Source organism: Cylas formicarius, unplaced genomic scaffold, assembly GCF_029955315.1.
Source record: "Cylas formicarius isolate icCylForm1 unplaced genomic scaffold, icCylForm1.1 PGA_scaffold_4__25_contigs__length_36172078, whole genome shotgun sequence".
Classification (NCBI taxonomy): Eukaryota; Metazoa; Arthropoda; class Insecta; order Coleoptera; family Brentidae; genus Cylas; species Cylas formicarius.
Genome location: NW_026844334.1, coordinates 11,749,659 through 11,762,306, shown reverse-complemented (window position 1 = coordinate 11,762,306; position 12,648 = coordinate 11,749,659). Strand labels below are relative to the sequence as shown.

The 12,648-nt window shown below is 40.7% G+C and overlaps 1 protein-coding gene across 2 annotated transcripts in view; it reads left to right on the top strand.

The window, feature by feature from the left end:
* The window catches only part of LOC132701595 (fibrillin-2-like), a 58,976-nt gene that overhangs the window by 25,651 nt on the left and 20,677 nt on the right, over nt 1–12,648 (top strand). The window contains exons 3-26 of one of the 2 annotated variants that reach the window (XM_060669668.1): nt 3,818–3,900; nt 4,341–4,451; nt 4,508–4,609; nt 4,664–4,759; nt 4,818–5,012; nt 5,078–5,326; nt 5,381–5,536; nt 5,596–5,841; nt 5,927–6,169; nt 6,224–6,373; nt 6,430–7,019; nt 7,101–7,632; nt 7,683–8,024; nt 8,080–8,460; nt 8,512–8,587; nt 8,642–8,808; nt 8,963–9,156; nt 9,209–9,521; nt 9,574–9,822; nt 9,877–10,082; nt 10,133–10,385; nt 10,506–10,664; nt 10,745–11,457; nt 11,591–11,972. In XM_060669668.1, the coding sequence (XP_060525651.1) occupies nt 3,818–3,900; nt 4,341–4,451; nt 4,508–4,609; nt 4,664–4,759; nt 4,818–5,012; nt 5,078–5,326; nt 5,381–5,536; nt 5,596–5,841; nt 5,927–6,169; nt 6,224–6,373; nt 6,430–7,019; nt 7,101–7,632; nt 7,683–8,024; nt 8,080–8,460; nt 8,512–8,587; nt 8,642–8,808; nt 8,963–9,156; nt 9,209–9,521; nt 9,574–9,822; nt 9,877–10,082; nt 10,133–10,385; nt 10,506–10,664; nt 10,745–11,457; nt 11,591–11,972 (6,188 nt within the window). Of the gene's footprint in view, nt 1–3,817; nt 3,901–4,340; nt 4,452–4,507; nt 4,610–4,663; nt 4,760–4,817; nt 5,013–5,077; nt 5,327–5,380; nt 5,537–5,595; nt 5,842–5,926; nt 6,170–6,223; nt 6,374–6,429; nt 7,020–7,100; nt 7,633–7,682; nt 8,025–8,079; nt 8,461–8,511; nt 8,588–8,641; nt 8,809–8,962; nt 9,157–9,208; nt 9,522–9,573; nt 9,823–9,876; nt 10,083–10,132; nt 10,386–10,505; nt 10,665–10,744; nt 11,458–11,590; nt 11,973–12,648 lie in introns of those variants that run through there. The other variant, XM_060669669.1, reaches the window with a different exon arrangement.

Sequence of the window (12,648 nt, the reverse complement as noted above, 5' to 3'; positions counted from 1 at the left end):
CAGTGGACGGATTTCGCCGGATAATTACAAAAGTGCAATTTTACATAAGAATAACAATAACAGCAGTGCAGGAATGCTGACTGCTCTTATACCAAACCTATAGCTAGGACTCTAAACAACTAGCAATTTGTGTGTTAAGAGAGATACGTCAAAGCTAAGAGAATTTGGATGATTATTGGTGAGGTATGTTCTTTTACCGCAAGGGTTAGAATCAGGTTAGATTACTTATATTTTAACTGCAACTTTTTTATTAATCTCAAAATGCCTAAATATCTCGTTTCACCGCCTTCACTAAACGCAGGTTGGTCTGTTTACTGAGAGCGGCTTCACTTTTAACAATAATTTGTTATTAGATATTCAAAACGTGATATCCATAAAACATCGATTATTATCTCTGATTATCCATGTCATATTCGTCAAATGGAGCAGCTCCAGTGTACCTCATTAAACAGATTTTAAATTGGGTCTCGACTTGACTAACATTGATTTTGGGAACTTATGGAATGAATTTATTGAGTATGAGGCTGACCAAATGTTGCTTGTCTAAATAGGACATTTTTTGTATGGTAATTCCAGCAGTTGGGCCTTAGGGCGTTTAGAAATTAGGCAAGCATAACATCATCCAATACACCTAAACATAGTAAGGTGGAACTCTGATGCGTTGCAATAAACTTTAATTTTAGTTATGATGAAATATGTTCCTCAAAATTCCGTGTTCAGTAATACACAATTTTCAAATGTAAAATGTCCATACTTAATTATTGGGAATAAACCATATTTGTGCTTTGCGAATTTACACCAGTTTTTGGAATATTATTAATAAATTTTGCATATGACATTTTGTAATCAAAAATTATATTCGAACAATTAGTAATTAATTGAGACTTATATGTAAAAAATGCAATTTTCTGTTTATTTGCCTCTCACTGACACTAGGTATTGCAGGTACGGGTAAGGTAAGATCAGGGAACAGTCCGGTTTCATATAATTAGCAACAATTATAGATTTTTGACGTAAATAGTATTAAAAGAGATTAATAAAAAAAATTGATATGCTTAGAAATACATATAGCAATATTTTAAAATATTATTGCGACACTATGAAAAGTGATGACAATTTCTTCCAGGATATCAAGTTTAATGTTAACATATATAATACTAATAACATTAAATTGATTTAGATGCGTAAGCATTGATTAGATTTAATTTTTATTAGGTTTAAAGTTTGATTTACCCTGTATTACGTATGGCATTTGAAATTTTGTAATAATACCGATCGATAATGATAATAATTAATTAGTAAAATAAACCTAATTAATGAAAATTAAAAGGTTTGTATTTTAATCTAGTGGGCCTTATTTTCAATTTTCCCTGAATAATGGTGGTAAATATAAAAGTTTTATAATGTCGCAGGAAAACAAGACATGAAAAATTAGAATTTTGGATCTGTATTTTTTATTTTGAATTTCTTACAAAATCCTTTATGGCATTTTTTTGCGAAATTAGACCACAGAGCATCGGAACGGATTAAATCGTGAAATTGGTTATTATTAATTGCTAAATTCAATGTGACCGCACGCGCCGGCGCCATCTAAATAGTTCATATACGGAAATACAGGGGAGCAGCTGCAGGGAATTCCTCATTCTAGTGTACGATTAATTATCGCGCCATATTCCATACGGGTCAGTAACATCTGTGAATGATAATTATTGCGTACACGAAATTGTTTAAAATGATCGCGTTGACTACGTTCATTCGGTAATTGAATCGGCACTATAATTGCGTTCAATATTATGATGCTGAGTGTAAATAAAACATAAGTTAACATATTAAATTGATATTAGGTAGTCTATTCGAAACTATTGTCACCATTTCAAGAAAAACTGAACGCGATAATCGGAAATATTGACTACTAAACTACCCTATATTAAACAAACTATCCACTATAACTGCACGTTTGTCCTTCGTCCCCTAGAACATCCGTAGGAAGTACAAACGCATTTTATATATTTCCTCAGGCTCATTGAATTGAGCTTCTAGTACTCGTAATGGCACCTTCATACTACCTAACAATCTAAAACAACTAAATATATGGCTACAATATTAAGATCATATAAGTTCATTATTATTGCTTTATTCAAAAAAACTATCAGATATACAGGGTGATTCATAAAAATAGGAAATCTTTAAACTGCAGGTACTGGAGACCAAAACATTAAAACATTCCAACATTTGACTTGACCAAAATTGTTATTGTTAAATATTGTTTTTTCATTATTTTCTTTCCTCTTTCAGATCTTCCTTATGTTTTAATCGTAACTCACGGATTTATCTAAACAATAGGGTAAAACAATATACTTATTTTCAAGAAATTCTGATATGGTTTTCAGAAAATTTTGACGCCCTTTCAGCGTTTTCGTTGGTGTTACTTAAAAATATAAGCTAAATTTAAGGGCATGTTGCCCGACCAAAGTACAAAAATTCATACAAACATGTCATGTTTTTATCGGTTTTGTATCAATGGTAGTAATATTAATAATAGACTAGAATTATTCAGTCAAGAAAGTTAAAATAATAAAACTTTCTTTCGACATTTTTGCAGAACCACCCCGATATAGCAAACATAAAATGGGGACCTAGGAAGATCATTAAATTTTAAAAGTTTCCTTAAAAGATTGATATACACAAAATGCAAATTTATATTGTGTGTCGATTTTTGTCTTTGGTAAGTGCAAATGAACTGAACAACGCTACTGGCTATACCGCCAAAATGCCCATGTAAGCACATAGACACCGACCCTATTAGTATAATTACCAGATCAGAGTCTGTGTGGCTGTACCAATTATGAACGTATCAATGTTGCCGTGGAACAGACAACATTCGCATCCGTTCGGTTCTCTAAAAGGAAGCCGTGGAACAGAATTCCTATTAGTCCAACACTGCGTTTATGCGATATATGCGCGAGATTGTATCTTTGGACTACTGTTTTTACCTGACTGACGTTTTAACGCGTTTCAATGAGAATCTCGACTGGAGCTGACATTGATCGCAACAGATAAAGCAATCGAGAATTTGCTTTAATTTTTTTAATTTTACTCCTATTTGTTTTATTTTTTTTATATAAAACATATAGCGTTTGTGTTCGACATCAAGCTGGATTTAAAACCAACGCGTCATATATCAGTCTCGGTTTCAGCGATTGTTTTATTGCATCGTAAAATATTTTATGGCGCCATAAACAAACAGTATATCTAGTTACGTTTTAAATTGAGCTCAAACGCGTGAAATTAGATTTGGCTCAGTAATTATTTGATTAAGGGAATTACAGTTTGATCGACTTAATTAATTAGCCCGAAATTGAAGATTTCAGGTGCAGTAATTTACTTATCAAAATAAATTTAATTAAAAACCGATATATCAAATAACTGCTAGAAAGTTTGCTTTGGTAGTTATAGAGAACATAAATAACATATATACAGGGTGTCTGGCCTTATACAGATCTATTCTCTATGGTTTTTGGTCCTTTATTCACCTAACATATTTTCAGCTATGTAAAATTGCCTCTTCTTCTAAAAATTCATTCATTCATCATTTTATTTAAGATTTTTGAGAAGTTATTTATTTATTTATTATAGTTCACTCTGCAATACACAGAGTTGCTTAAATGAACCAATTGAAATGAAAACAAAACAAAAAAATAATTTCTTAGTATTAGGAACATTTAGAAAATTTGACAGTTCATGGATTATTATAAATACCTATATTCTGCTTCAAGAGTATATTTTAATGCAAAATCTATATTTTCTTGTCTTGCAGCCCTAATGTATGTCGAACAAGGACGAGGATCTACTGTTGTCCAGGATGGCAAAGGCATACACTTTTAGGACTATGCATCATCCGTAAGTTCTTGCTCCACACTTACGATAAATTGAAATAACATTGATTCAATTTCGTTGAGCTTCCGCATCAAGAACATTTTAAACATTCAATGATTTGCTTATTTTTATAGTTGAAACAAAATTTCTAAAAATTGCAAAATTTTCAGTCAGTGATGTATTAATTACAACTCATGTGAGCATAATGAGCTCTTTAAACAAGTAAAACAATGAAATATGCATCTTAAACATTTAAAATATTTTGTAAGATAATTGCATAATAATAACATATTGATATCTTATGTAAAACCATTTTTGAATTCGACTTTTCTAAAATCTTTGTTAAGGTTTACTGATATCAATATAAAACGAAAGATTCGACCTGGGAAAAAAACTCTAAAAAAAAATCAAATTCGAAAGTGGTACTCTAGTAAAGACTGCACTGAAGCTACTGTAACTTTTAGCTGTATGTTCGAGACCGTGCGGAAGTGGGCAGTGCGTTTCCCCTAACGTCTGTCTTTGCGAGGGAGGTCAAAAGGCTTCTAGCTGCACTCAAAGCTACAAGCAATCCTTAGGCGAGTGTTCAGCATCGAAATATGGACCGCCTATATTTATGTATGATTACTTTTAGGAGAGGGCAGACCGTGTAAAGCGATTTGCATGAATGGAGGCACCTGTGTGGATGGACGATGCAGTTGTGCTGCAGGATATACGGGAGAATTCTGCATAGAACGTACGTATGGTTTTAGCTTGTAGTGAACTAGTGGTTATCAACTGGAGGTTTTAGCGATATGCGAAGAGATGTGTAAAAATGGAGGCAGATGCATAGGACCCGATAGATGCGCTTGTATCTATGGTTTCGCGGGCAACCATTGCGAAATAGGTAGGTAACTCATACCGAAGAATTGTTCGTTTTCATTAAAACACGTCGGTTTCGGTAGACTACCGTACTGGGCCGTGCTATACTGGGATAAGAGGACCTTTATGCGTGAATCAATTGGAAGGAGTGGTATGTACCAAGACTCTCTGTTGTGCCACCGTGGGTAAAGCTTGGGGCCATCCTTGCGAACACTGTCCATCCAGGCTGGAATGTGATATCGGATTCTTGAAGAATCAAAAAACTAACGAATGCGTTGGTACGTTTTTCAATCCGCATCTTACTTCAACCGAGTGTACTTGTAATAACGTATTCTGCTTGTAGATATCAATGAATGTGAAGCAATTCCACACTTGTGCGTTGGCGGTCAGTGCATCAACAGCGTAGGGTCTTTTACTTGTGAGTGTCCCGAAGGTCAAGCAAGAAACCCACAAACAAACAGGTGCGACGACAGGAACGAATGCGAAGACGAAGGTATTTGTCAGGACGGAGCTTGTGTTAATACCGTGGGTGGATTCTTTTGCTTGTGCAATCCGGGATTTATACAAAGCCAAGATAAAAGATTTTGTATTGGTAAGCAATGATCTTGACGGTTGTAGATAGATACTGACGTGATCTAAATTATAGATGGCAGGCAGGGCGTGTGTTACACATTCCGTTCCCCTCAGGGCTACTGTAGCGACGAACTGCAATATAGGCTCTCAAAGAAGGACTGCTGTTGCGGTCAACACGTGGGACAAGGTTGGGGAGATGATTGCACTGCTTGTCCTCAATACGGCACAGGTAAAAGTTGAAGTCTTATTCATTTAGAGCGGAATAGTGAAAATATATTTTTCTTGCAGACGAACATCGAAGACTTTGCGCAGCAGTAACTTCGTACCATATAGAAGACAGAACAGGCCCGAACATCACGATTTTCGATAGCCGTAGGCCCGAACAAAAAACTAAGGTTCTGACCACTACATTGGTGGATGAATGCATGTTACGACCAGACATCTGCGGGCGAGGAAAGTGCGTTGACTTGCCAGAGGGATACGAGTGCGTCTGCGATGCCGGATATCGAAAAGGAAAATCACAAGTGTGTGAAGGCCAGTGATGCTCTATTTATTCAATTACTCTATGATTTAGAAACGCTTTCTCGTCATGTATTCTTGAACTTCGCTTCTCTTTCAGATATCGATGAGTGCAGCGAAGGCAAATGTGTGAACGGACGGTGCATCAACACTCTTGGAGGGTTTAACTGCTTGTGTCCTCCTGGATTCGACGTTTCTCCAGATGGAACCATGTGCACCGATCACGATGAGTGCGCGGAAATCGGTATGTGCACCAACGGTATCTGCATCAACATGGATGGCAGCTTCAAGTGCCAGTGCAAGAACGGTTTCAAGCTGAGCCCAACCGGTTTCGCGTGCGTGGGTTAGTGATTATTTTAAATGAACGTATTCTATAATTACGCTAATTAACTTATAGATATCGATGAATGTTACGAAAATCCCAGAATTTGTTTGAATGGTAGATGCGAAAACGCGCCTGGTTCTTACACCTGTGTCTGCTTGCCCGGATTCGTCGAATCGAATGATAGAACTTTCTGTAGTGACATGGATGAATGTTCGACAACCGGTGAGTTAAACATATAATCAACGAAGTCTGTTCACTGACTGCGGTATGGTTGGAAGGTATGTGTGACCACGGAAAGTGCATCAACATGGAAGGGTCATTTAGATGTGTTTGCGATTCGGGGTATCGTCTCGGACCTGACGGAAGACACTGCATCGACATTGATGAATGCATCAGCAACCCTTGCCAATTTGGCACATGCTATAACACTCCGGGGAGCTTCAGGTGCGAGTGCCATTTTGGATTCAGTTTAGGCCCCGACGGAAGATCGTGCTTAGATACGAGGCGAGATCTTTGCTACCAAGAGTATCGTGAAGGTCAATGCTTCAATCCGTCAACTACCGCGGTCACCAAGTCCAGCTGTTGTTGCTGTACCATTATCACTGGCAAACCGATGGCTTGGGGGCAGACGTGTCAGCCTTGTCCGATGCCTGGAACTACAGATTTCGACCTACTTTGTCCGTTTGGACCTGGATCTACGTTCGATGGCAAGGATATCAATGAATGCGCGCAGAATCCGAACATATGCCAGAACGGTGCTTGTGAAAATATGCTCGGAACTTATCGGTGTATATGCAATCCGGGCTACGAAGTGGACGAATCCGGAAAGATATGTACCGACATCAATGAATGCGCCGAGGATGAAGTGGTAAGAGTCACATTCCTATCTCGCTTTTTCTCAGCTTACTTAAACTGCTACGAATTATGAAATATCAGTTTGCTTTTGCAGATGTGCGGTGGTGGACAGTGCAAAAACACCCCCGGCAGCTTTCAGTGCATTTGCCCGACGGGTACTCAATTGAACCCCAGCATGTTCGTCTGCGAAGACGTCGATGAATGTAAAGAACTGGGCCCCGAAGCGTGCTTCAATGGGGAATGTGTTAATACTTTAGGATCTTACAAGTGCGAGTGCGATCCTGGGTCTATTTTGGATAACACTGGACGAGTTTGCATAGATAATCGGAAAGGATCTTGCTGGACGAGACTTAACCACGGTCGTTGCGAGAACAACTTGCCGCAATTAAGCAAGAGACAGGAGTGCTGCTGCTCCATAGGAGTTGCTTGGGGTTCACCTTGCGAACGGTGTAACAGAAACGAGTGCGAGTGTCCCAAGGGATACGCGAAGATCGATGGCAAATCTTGTAGTGACATCAACGAGTGCGACTTAAATCCCGATATATGTCGAGGTGGAGGAATATGCGTCAACACCGATGGGAGTTTTACCTGTACTTGTCCTTCGGGATTGACTCTAGATGAAACCAGTAAAAATGTCAATTATATTTCTGAACCTATGATCAAATGCTTATTTTAGGGACTCAATGTTTGGATATGAGGGAAGAACAGTGCTTCACCAGATACAAGCACGGAAAATGCACGAACTCTATTGACGGTCGCTTCCATAAAGACTTGTGCTGTTGCTCCTCTATAGGAAAGGCTTGGGGTGACAAATGCGAACCCTGTCCGAGACTAGGCACCGCAGCGTACACCGAACTTTGTCCAAAGGGTATGGGTTTCATCGACAGAAAGGATATCAACGAATGCACGGAGTTTCCCGGAATGTGCCAAAATGGGAGGTGCCGGAATACCATCGGCGGCTACAGCTGTAGGTGTAACAAAGGTTACGATTACGATGACAACAGAATTAAGTGCATAGGTGATCCCGTTTTCGTGCACTACTCGCTCTCCGTTCAATAAAATTAATATTGCAGACATCGACGAGTGTAGCATCACGACCACCAACGTGTGCGGCAAAGGCACATGTAAAAATATACCAGGAGATTTCTACTGCGAATGTATCGAAGGTTACAAAACTATGGCCCCGATGCAAACTTGTGTGGACATCAACGAGTGCGACGAAATTCCTGGTCTTTGTAGGGGAGGGAGATGCATCAACACAGAAGGCTCGTATAAGTGTGAGTGTCCACTCGGTCACGAGTTAGCTTCAGACAAGCAATCTTGCAAAGATATCGACGAATGTTCAAGAACGAGCGGGATATGCTCAAATGGGGTCTGCGAAAATATGATGGGTACATACCAGTGCATTTGCAACGAAGGATACCAGCAAGCGGATCAAAAATCTCACTGCGAAGGTAACCGAGACGTTTATACCACCTAAATTCGTAAGCAGTGGTCCGTTTCAGATATTGACGAGTGCGAATTCGAGCCCTGCGACGATTTGTGCCTAAACACACCTGGAAGTTTCTCTTGTTCTTGTGGGTATGACGACAGAGGTAATTTTATTGGGATCATTTAAAGACGTACAATTTTTAGAACCGGCTACCAACTTAATTTAGACGGGAAAAGCTGTTCCGATATAGATGAGTGCAAGGAGAACCCTCGAATTTGTAATGGGGGCAAATGTACCAATACGATCGGTAGCTATATTTGTCACTGTTCTGATGGATTGCTCGCCGGTGCTTCTGGGACATCCTGTGCTGGTAAATATTGCGTCATACTATTTTTTATGTAATTATTTAGAAGTCACATAAAACCTAAATGTAGGGCGCATTAAGAACCCTTTAAAGAGCCTGGTACTACCTCTACTATCTACCACCTGAGCTGAGACTCTATAGCTATAGGTCACTGTTTTAGATATCGATGAATGCAAGCAGAATCCCAATATATGCGGAGCTGGTGAATGCTCGAACACTTTGGGTTCTTTCCAGTGTCGATGCGAGGAAGGGTATTCTGTGAAGCCCGATGGTGGCCCACAGTGCACGGATGACGACGAATGTTATTTAGGAACCTACAATTGCGACGAAAATGCCGACTGCATTAACAATCCTGTATGCCAATGCTTCTGGTCAAGGTAGACAAAAATGTAATACACTTTTCCAGGGCTCCTATCAATGTCGATGTTTGGACGGTTTCACCGGCAACGGAGTAAGCTGCAGAGATATAAACGAATGCCTCACGAATAACGGCGGGTGCGACCAGAACGCCCAGTGTATTAACAACGATGGTTCCTTTCGATGCGAGTGTGACTCAGGCTTCAGAGGAGACGGTTACACGTGCACGGACATTGACGAGTGTACCAACGATCCGAGTTTATGCGAGAACGGACAGTGTCTGAATTATCCAGGTTCTTTTCGGTGCGAGTGCGAGATGGGTTTCATGCATCCTACTGATGGCAACGAACAAGCCTGTGTCGGTAAGTAGATTACCAGACGTCAATAAAATTAGCTACTGGCCTCCCCTTTTAGATATAAACGAATGCGACATGTTTAATAACTTATGCGTGTTCGGAACCTGCGAGAACACTCTCGGAATGTTCCGATGTGAGTGCCACGAAGGTTATAAGCTGGACGGATCGGGAGGCAACTGCACCGATATCGACGAATGCGAGAGTCCTCAATCGTGCCTATACGGCGACTGCTCCAACACCCAGGGTAGTTTCAAATGTTTGTGTCCACCGAATTATGAGCTGGTATCCGAAGGCAACGCTTGCATAGGTTGCACCCAAACTAGGAGCCACAAATTTTTTGTTAGCTTAGTTTTGTTTTCAGATCGGAGGACTTCCAGATGTTACCTCCAGGTCGAAGGTCCAGGAAGGTGCGATCTCCCCACGGCAGACTACGTTACCAAGGCAGCTTGTTGCTGCTCAGTCGGTAGGGCTTGGGGTCCTAGATGCGATCTCTGTCCATCCCCAAACAGTGATGAGTATCAGCAGCTTTGTCCGGGAGGTTTGGGGTACAAACCGAACGACATTACCGTAAGTAATTGGCGAGGGCAATTTTAGCAGAGTCTAAGTGCACTTTAAAGGTGGTTCTAGAGGACATAAATGAGTGCGAGGAACACGAAAACATATGCGAGAACGGCCACTGCACGAACACGTTTGGTAGCTTTATGTGCTCATGCAATGAGGGCTTCAGATTGGACGACACCGGATTCACTTGCGTAGATGTTAACGAATGCGAAGAGACACCGTATATTTGCAGGGTGGGGGAATGCGTAAACGAGCCTGGAAAATATTACTGCCAGTGTCCGGAAGGTTACATGCCTCTACCGGGAAGGAGTAAGTTAATCTCCATTTGTTATTTCTTCTTTGTCATTACATGGTTCCTTTCAATTAATAACTAAATTTAAATTCTATTCATGTTTTGTGTTTACATTTAAATATATCTGCTTGAATTAGGGGAATGCGTGGACATGCGAAAAGATCTCTGCTATCTAAAATATAGCAGATGGCAGTGTTCGACTCCGATGACTCAGAACCAAACGAAGAAGGTGTGCTGCTGCTCGATGGGGCAGGCGTGGGGGCAACCTTGCGAGCCTTGTCCAAGCCCAGGCACTAGTAGGTATAAATTACCAGTTCAGTTCCTATCGCCACATTCCGTCCTACTCCTACACTCGTTTCACAGCTCTTTATTCCAGATGAATATATTTCCTTATGTGGACCGCGGCCTGGACAATACATCAACCCCATGACGAACAAAACCTCCGAGATAAACGAATGCGAGTTGATGCCCTCAATGTGCAAACACGGCCAGTGTATGAACACGCCGGGTAGCTTCGAATGCATGTGTAACAGGGGTTATATTTACGACGAGAATTCGCATCAGTGCATCGATGACAACGAATGTTCCCGCAATCCCTGCGAAGGCAACGCGCAGTGCGTGAACCTTCCAGGTAGCTTCGAATGTCAATGTCCGGAAGGTTACAAGCACGGCTCGACTTACATGGACTGCGTGGATATCAACGAATGCATAGAACGACCGCACGTCTGCCAAAATGGCGAGTGCAAAAACCTGCAGGGCAGCTTTCAGTGTATCTGCGATACCGGGTACCTGTTGACGCCGTCCAGAGACACCTGTCTGGACATAGACGAGTGCGTGCGACATCCCAACATCTGCAACAACGGAAGCTGCATCAATATGGTCGGCAATTACAAATGCCATTGCAACGTGGGCTTCAAACTCAGCAACCAGAACGATTGCGTCGACATTGACGAGTGCCACATGATGCCGTTCTTGTGTCGCAACGGGCGTTGTAGGAATAATCTGGGATCGTTTAGCTGCGAGTGCACTAGCGGCTATATGCTCACACCGGATAGACACAACTGCCGAGATATCGATGAGTGCCACGAGGTGAGTGAGAAATTTTGGCCATCAAATTTACAGCCATTTTTTGTCAAATTATAACTATCTATGAATTTTATATTGGCTTCCGGAGATTTTGGTCTCAATTCTTCTTTATTTCGTCACTTCTTCAAACATTTAGGTACCCGGTACATGTCCTCCGCCTGGCAAGTGCACGAACGTGATGGGTTCGTATATCTGCACGTGCCCGGAGGGCTACGAGCTGAGTGCTGTTACGGGTATCTGCGAAGATATAGACGAGTGTGTGGTTAACCCCGGCATATGTGAAAACGGTATTTGCACCAATACGGATGGGGGCGCTTTCTGCACTTGTCCCGACGGTTTTGTGCTGGAGCAGCACACCATGAAGTGTACAGACGTGAGACAAGACCAGTGCTACGACGCGTATACGAGAGGGCAGTGCGTAGAACCGAGGGGGATGCAGATCACCGCCAAAGAGTGCTGCTGCTCTAAAGGAGCGGCCTGGGGTAGATACTGCGAGAGGTGTCCGCCAGAAGGATCACGTATGTCACCATATCTCTGAGAGTAACTACAACGGTCTCTATTAAACTGCAGGATTAGATTAGACTATACTAGCAAGTACGACAATGTAGGATAGATATATTGTAAGAGATAGGGAATATTCTAACCATATACGACGAATAGAGTCCACGCAAAAAAGATTAATTTCATATAGGAATAATTTCGCAACTTATGCTTTAAGGAAATTTTAATAGTAATTATTACAAGAAATAGTATAATATACAGGGTTATTCACGTTGAGTGACCTATTTAGCGTTTATGGAGTATGACTTCCGGTAAAACCTGAAATGTTGGTTACTTATATAAGCGAATATAAGCTACATATGTAAAATATTTTGGGCGCGCGGTGTTGCCAAATATACTATTAACTTTCATTATTTAAATGAAACACTCTCTATATTATTACATTTTTAGAGTCCGCGAGACATTCTCGAACTTTTTTATGTAACATGTACTATACATATCTTGAACATTTTCCGAGATAAAAAGAAACACTTTTATGAAGTTTGGCAACAAACAACCCGATATAAAATAATAATTTTGGTCTCAACCAGTACAGTTAAATACTTGAATTTTTGTTTGCGGTTCCTATTAGATTGCCTTATCATAATATAGTATGAGTTATTGCGTACAGTGCGTTCATAAGGTAAGGCCTAA